The sequence below is a fragment of the Elaeis guineensis genome, chromosome 12 (genome assembly GCF_000442705.2).
Source record: "Elaeis guineensis isolate ETL-2024a chromosome 12, EG11, whole genome shotgun sequence".
Classification (NCBI taxonomy): domain Eukaryota; kingdom Viridiplantae; phylum Streptophyta; class Magnoliopsida; order Arecales; family Arecaceae; genus Elaeis; species Elaeis guineensis.
The window spans coordinates 12,975,545-12,983,004 of NC_026004.2; the positions used below are offsets into that span (position 1 = coordinate 12,975,545).

Consider the following 7,460-nt stretch of genomic DNA (forward strand, 5'->3'; position numbering starts at 1 on the left):
AAAAAAAAAAAATCATCAAATGAAAAAATTAGTCTAGAGAAATGAAGAGCGGTGTAGTTACACTTAGATGTTGGAGATTGCACTGAGAAGTTTGCACAGGTTGAAGGTGAAAGCAAGCATTGCAGCGAGATGACGTGTTCATGCAAATTAGTTTATGGTGACCTTCAAATCAAAATAGAAAACAAAACCAAAAGAAAAGAAAAAGACGGAAGCAAAAGCATAAAGGAAACAATGAATTAAAAAATAAAGAAGTTAAAATTATATGGAGTTAGAGCTGAAGTCACTGACGAAGAAGTTTCGGCTCTTCTAGAATTGAAATTAACAAGTGGAATTTACATCCCTACATCTCTTTCTTTCTTTCTTTGAATTATACATTTATTTATTGAGAAAAATAGGCAGATTTTCACACATCTCCCATTAGTTATTTCTTTGGACATCAAGCTTTAAATATCAAGTCGCCAATTGAAGACCAGGAGACAACCTTAAAAGATTATAATTTTATTAAAGAATTTTCTCTAGGAATTTATGCAATCTTATTAATGTTCTTTTAATTGGTAATCTGGTGTCAGCCGTACACTTAGGTCCAGACTCTAGTTGGGTAGCAGGGTGGTTCAGGTTCAAAACTCCAGTTACTCCACTTCACAGGATTGCAGTTATGAAAGATCATGAATATCAAATTGAATAGTTAATATGCATCTAAATGATAATAAAAATAATAAATAACAATCTCTTTCTGCAAAGCTGCAAAAGTTGTATTGCAAATATTATATTATGTGCATCTCTTCTTGGTACCACCTACGAAGGACTCAAATCTTCAACTTTTCTGCCTTTCCATAAAATGTAAATAATATGACATCAAAAATTACATTGCATCGAAACATAGACCCGTCTTTTGATTAATGTACATATTCTATTATATCCGTACATTTATTTATTTTTGTACGGATAAAAGAATTATGTACATTGATCAATTGATTGTCCAGTATGGACAGTTTGGAAAATGTGAGTAATTCTATAGGTCATTACCATAATCAAATGGTATGCTGAGAGGTTCGGAAAAAATTTCGGATGGTATTTTCCTTTTGTTCTTCCTATACGGAAGAACTAAGGGGAAATGCTGCCGAAATTTTTTTCGGCTCTTGTTGCATATCATTTGATTTTTGTAATTGACCTATAGAATTAATACATTTTCTGAATGGGATAGGACCTTCTTTACCTATTAGTTGATGATAGCAAGCATTTACTATGTAAACTTTATCTAGCTGTTATTTTTTTGGATTTTATGAAATGACTGATATTTTTTACTCATTGCATTAATATAGATTGTATAATTTTTTTTTATTTTTAGATAAATTGCAAGTTCGGTCAGTTTTATCCTACAATGGACAAAAGTTGGATAAATAAACCAAGGAATAGTAAAGAATATTTAGATGGAGTTCATGACTTCATTAAATTTGGTATGGAGAAAAGTAGTTTGAATGGAAAGATTTTATGTCCATGTCGGAAATGTGTAAATAGTTCTTCTTTAGATCCACAAAATGTTGAAGAACATTTGGTATGGAATGGTTTTTTAAGAGGTTATACCGACTGGATTTTTCATGGAGAATCTATGTTGCCATCATCATGTAACCAACCCCTGACTCATTGCGGATCCACTAGCCTAGAAGACAATTCTGCAAGAGATGATGATATAAGGGGTTTGATCACAGATGCTTTTGGATTTGATGTTCAAAATTTAGGAGAATCCAGTAGTATACAAGAAACAGTTGGGATGTTTGATGGATGTACGCATACGGAACGTATGCATGTTGAGGAGCCCATACATACATCTAATGATGAGACAGCTCGTTATCACACCTTAATGAAAGATGCAGACGAAGAATTATATCCGGGTTGTACAAAATTTTCTAAGATTTCTTTTCTTATACATTTATTTCATATAAAATATTTGAATGGATGGTCTGGAAAGAGTTTTACCATGCTGCTCAAGTTATTAAAGGATGCATTTCCAGAAAGCACTCGTTTACCACCATCGTATTATGAAGCCAAGAAAGTAGTAAAGGAATTGGATCTTGGATATGAAAAGATTCATAGTTGTCCGAAAGATTGTATGTTATATCGGGGTGAAAATGCTAATCAAGAGTCATGCAATGTATGTGGATCTTCAAGATGGATAACACAAAAAGAAGATCGAGATGATGTACTGAATGAATTGGATGCAACGCGGAGTAAAAAAAAACCGGCCAAGGTATTGCGTTACTTTCCTCTTATATCTAGATTGAAAAGGATTTATGCATCATCAAAAACAGCTTCATCAATGAGATGGCATCATGAAGGACGTACAAAGGATGGAATGTTGAGACATCCTGCAGATAGTCTTCAATGGAAAGCATTTGATGATAGGCATCCTGATTTTGCCTCTGATGTTCGCAGTGTTAGGTTTGGCTTAGCTTCTGATGGCTTCAATCCATTTCGGACCCTGAGTTCTACCTACAGCACTTGGCCAGTCGTTTTGATACCTTACAATTTGCCACCGTGGATGTGCATGAAACAATCATCACTTATCTTGTCAATGGTTATTCCAGGAGATAAGGGTCCAGGCAATGATATTGATATTTTTCTACAGCCTTTGATAGATGAATTGAAACAGTTGTGGGAGGGTGTTGATGCATTTGATGCTTCCAACGGCCAAACATTTAAACTACGGGCAGCTTTGTTATGGACTATTAATGATTTTCCAGCATATGCCAATTTATCTGGCTGGAGTACAAAGGGACGGGTCGCATGTCCTTGTTGTGGAGATTCAACACATTCAATTTGGTTAAAACATGGAGGTAAATTTTGTTACATGGGACATCGTCGATGGTTGGAAGCAAATCATCCGTTTCGATTTCAGAAAGATTTGTTTGATGGTACTATAGAATTGGGATGTGCCCCTATTCCACCTTCTGGAACTGATGTTCATAGACAAATGGATGGCATGAATTACAGCTATGGTAAGCACTCAAAGTCCTCTAAAAAAAGAGGAAGGGATGATGTTGAAAGCTCAGTGCACGAAGGGTTACCAGAGGAAGTCAGTATCAGTACTATAGATGCAGAGTTGTTTCAAGATCCAGATAATTATTTTGAGGATGAAAATGAGGAAGACACACAGATAGCATCTACACAACAGCCAAGTAAACATTTATGGAAAAAACGAAGTATCTTTTTTGACTTACCTTATTGGAAACATAATCTTATTCGGCACAATCTTGATGTCATGCATATAGAGAAGAATGTTTGCGATAATTTACTTGGAACATTTTTAAACCTTGATGGAAAGAGCAAAGATAACATGAAGGCACGTCTTGATTTAAAAGAAATGGGTATCCGACAGGAACTTCATCCTAAAATGCTTGCTAATGATAGAATTTATGTGCCTCCTGCATGTTACACAATGTCTGCTCGAGAAAAGGATAATTTTTTGGGAGTTTTGAAAAGTATCAAAGTACCCGATGGATATGCATCGAATATTTCACGATGTGTGCATCTAAAGGATCGAAAACTTTCAAATCTTAAAAGTCATGATGGTCACATATTGATGCAAGATATTTTTCCAATAGCTTTAAGATCGTCATTGCCGAAACAAGTTGTTACAATTGTACTTCGATTATCGTCATTCTTCAAGGCATTATGTTCCAAAGTTATTGATCCTCGGGAACTTGATCAGTTAGAATCGGATATTGCAATTACACTTTGCCAGATGGAAAAGATTTTTCCTCCTGGATTTTTCACTATTATGGTACATCTGCTCGTTCACCTAGCTTCAGAAGTTAAAGTTGGTGGACCGGTACATTATAGATGGATGTATCCTATTGAGAGGTATTATTACAAACCTTAAATCTTTTGATAATTTTATTAGAAACAACAGCATACTGATATTTTAATAAATATTTAATTCTTGAAGGTATCTTGTGCGTCTTAAAGATTATGTGCGAAATAGAGCCTATCCTGAAGGCTCGATTGCTGAAGCATATATTGCGGATGAATTTTGACATTTTATTCAAGATATCTTCAAGGTGTAGAGACTATTTTTAGTCGACCTCAACGGCATAATGACTTTGTGGAGAATGCAGAACTGTATAAGTTCTTAACTGCTGGAAAATTCTTGGGAAGAGGTGAAGGTATTGTACTTGATCAAAAATCCTTAGCACAAGCACATCGTTATGTGTTACTTCATAGTGACATAATATCTGACCATCGCAGGTTAGTATATTTAAGGAATGACATCAAAATTTAAATTTTATATTAGATATAATGTTCTAAATGATATATTTATATTTTATGCAGTGAATTTTTAATTTATCAGAGACGAGCCAATCATAACATTCGTCCTAATGCAAGGATTGAACAGCGATGGTTGGTCGAGTTATTCCCTATGTGGCTTTCGAATCAGGTGTGATTTATATTTAATTATTGGATATATTAATTTTTGATACATATTTAATATCAGATAACTCAACTGCACTTCGTCATATCATTTTTTGTTAGGTATCAAAGATGATGGAGACAAATAAGTCAGATGAACTAATAGCTCTTGCTCGAGGACCTAACAAGATTGTGAATAGATATAATGGTTTCATAATTAATGGCTTTAAATTTCATACTAGAGAACGGGAGAAATTTAGAAAAACACAGAATAGCGGTGTTATGGTGGAAGCGGATGGAAAATCCTATTATGGTGCACTTAAAGATATCTATGAGTTGGATTATTATGGAAAATTTAAAGTAGTACTGTTTAGATGTGATTGGATAGACATAAACTCACCAAGGGGTTTGAAACAAGATGCAAATGGATTTACACTTGTAAATTTTTCAAGGTTGATACACACTGGTGTGTTATTGAAGGATGACCCATTCATTTTTTCATCTCAAGCTCGTCAAGTATTTTATGTACAAGACGCAAAAGATAAAGATTGGTTTACTGTCATCAAAACAAAACCTAGAGACTTATATGATATGGGAAATCAAGTGGAGGATGATGACGATGACACTTATACACAATGTATGCCCTACAATTTTGTGCCAGCTGATGATTTAAATGCTACGACGACGTTGGTTAGAACAGAATTCGAAGAAAACACTACTGCTTGATTGTTACTGGTAATAATTATTTATGATGTATATATTTTGCATTAATTATTGTGTTATTTTACTCCATATATTAACTGATTCTACCTTTTATTTATATAAATGCTAGGTGACATCATGCGTCGCAGGGGACGATATGCTGGTGTGCAGTTCCAGTTTTCACAGACAGAGGCCGGTACGTCTTCTTCAGCACAGCAGCCTGAGGCCAGTTCAGCTGCACAGCATTCTGAGCCCTGTCCTTCATCATCAGCACAGCACGATCCTCCTGTTCATCAGCCAGATGATGAGATACACGTGCAGGGTATATATTGTCTTTCATGTAATTTTTTTTTATTTTATTTTATGTATATTTATGATATAGTTACTTTTATGTATTTTTTGCAGACGGATCCGGGAGAGTACGCCCCAGACGCGGACCCACAGTAGTACGAGATGTGTGGCAGATGCGTGAGGGCGAGAGGATTGTTGTGGAGTGCAATCAGCTAGGTCAGCCAATTAAGAAAGCTGCCTGCTTATTGACTTCATTTTTGGGGACTGTTGCTCGGAGGCCTCAGCTATGTCCGTTGGGCTATGCAAAATGGAATGACATGCTTCCAACGTACAAAGTTGAGCTCCTCCGAGTTATAGAGGTAATGAATTGATGTTCATACTGTATATTAATTGTTAATCATTTATATAATTTATTTCATTTAACTTTTTTTTTATAGAGCAAGTTTGTTCTCCCTCCATCCACTCATGATTTTGTAATGAAGTCTCTCAACCGCAAATGGAAAGAATATAAAGCACAATTGAAGAAGGACTATATGAGACAGGGTATGACAGAGGAGGAGGTTGCTAGGAATTGTCCTCCTGATGTACCCCCTCATCAGTGGATGGAGTTGGTTCATTACTGGTTCTCCGAGAGGGCACAGGTATATTATCTGTTTATTATCTTTTTTTCTTAAATATTTTATAAAAATATTGATTTTTATTATATATTGTATATATAACAAGTTCTTTACTTTATTTTACAGACTTATTCTGCTATTGGTAGAGCTGCACGAGCAGCTCAGTCTGTTCCTCATACATCGGGGTCGAAGAGTTATGCACGACTCCGACAGGAGTTTGTATGTTCCTTAAACTTTCATAATTAACTTTTAATTTTTATGTTCAAATATTTATATAACTAATATCATTATGTATCGTGGACCATGTCTGTATCATGATACTCATATATTTTTTTAAATTATCATAACTGTTTGCTTAAAATTGAAATTATTTGTGTAGGAGGATGAGCATGGGAGGGAACCCGGACAAGTGGAGTTTTACCGGATGACTCATACTCATCAGGATGGTACTTTTGTTCGAGATGAGTCGAGAGATTTATATGTACGGCATTGTTAATATTATATTTTTTGCAATGATTTAAATTTAATTTTGTTAGCTATTAATGTATAACTCTTGTTTTCAAAAAAAATACAGGAGAGGGCTACATCTCTCATTGCGGAGCGTGACGACGAGTCCGCAGCATCTACGCAGCAGAGCCGTATCGAGGCCGAGGTATTCACAGAGTTGATGGGACCAGAGCGCTACGGCCGAGTGAGAGGTTATGGAGTAGGAGTCACCCCCACTCAGTTATCTGAGGTTAGTAGATATACGCAGCATGCTGCAACAGATGCTCAGGATTCACGCGTTCGCAGACTCGAGGCGGAGATACAGGAGATTAGACAGAGTCGTGCCGCTGAGATGGAGGAGATGCGACAGAGCCGTGCCGAGATGCAGGCCATGAGGGGACAGATTGATCGCCTTACATCTTTATTAGAGATGTATGGTTCATCTCAGGTAAACACATAATATTAAATATATATTTTTGTATTAATTTAATGATTTATATATTTTATTTATAGATATGCAAATCATGCTTTTGATATATTTTTTGTAGGCTCCTGGCATATCAGGCACCCATCGAGATAGCGGCACGTCACGTGGAGACAACGACGACCATCCGCCTGCAGATTGATGTTATTTTATTTTTGTTGTATTTTTATATTTATTTATATTACTCTTGATTGTAATGGACGATTAGTACTTTATTTTTATTTATATAAAATATTGTCTTTTGGTTTGATTAAATTTTCTATTTCAGCTTGCTTTTGATGTGAATGATGGTGATTGTACAGGTGTGAATGTGAATGTGGTGATTGTACATGTTTATTGTATTGTACAGGTGATGTGAATGATGGTGATTGTACAGGTGTGAATGTGAATGTGGTGATTGTACATGTTTATTGTATTGTACAGGTGTGATATGATTTCGTACAGGAATGTATTGTATTATTTTTTTTTTAAAT

The 7,460-nt window shown here is 35.4% G+C and overlaps 1 protein-coding gene across 1 annotated transcript; it reads left to right on the forward strand.

Annotated features, from left to right (window-relative positions):
* Nucleotides 1-5,244: 5,244 nt before the first annotated feature.
* Nucleotides 5,245-7,242, forward strand: LOC140852909 (uncharacterized). The gene is made up of 7 exons (XM_073246820.1): nucleotides 5,245-5,431; nucleotides 5,515-5,759; nucleotides 5,838-6,041; nucleotides 6,144-6,236; nucleotides 6,397-6,498; nucleotides 6,592-6,951; nucleotides 7,052-7,242. Exons 1-7 carry the CDS (start codon nucleotides 5,248-5,250, stop codon nucleotides 7,127-7,129), a joined length of 1,266 nt encoding a protein of 421 aa, XP_073102921.1. The 5' UTR covers nucleotides 5,245-5,247; the 3' UTR covers nucleotides 7,130-7,242.
* The last annotated feature ends 218 nt before the right edge of the window (nucleotides 7,243-7,460 follow it).

Bases quoted from the DNA above. Each gene is read 5' to 3' on its own strand.
- LOC140852909 (XM_073246820.1), top strand. From the start codon at position 5,248: ATGCGTCGCAGGGGACGATATGCTGGTGTGCAGTTCCAGTTTTCACAG. The intron at 5,432-5,514 runs GTATATATTGTC...TATTTTTTGCAG, and splicing joins TGATGAGATACACGTGCAGG to ACGGATCCGGGAGAGTACGC. The intron at 5,760-5,837 runs GTAATGAATTGA...TTTTTTTTATAG, and splicing joins AGCTCCTCCGAGTTATAGAG to AGCAAGTTTGTTCTCCCTCC.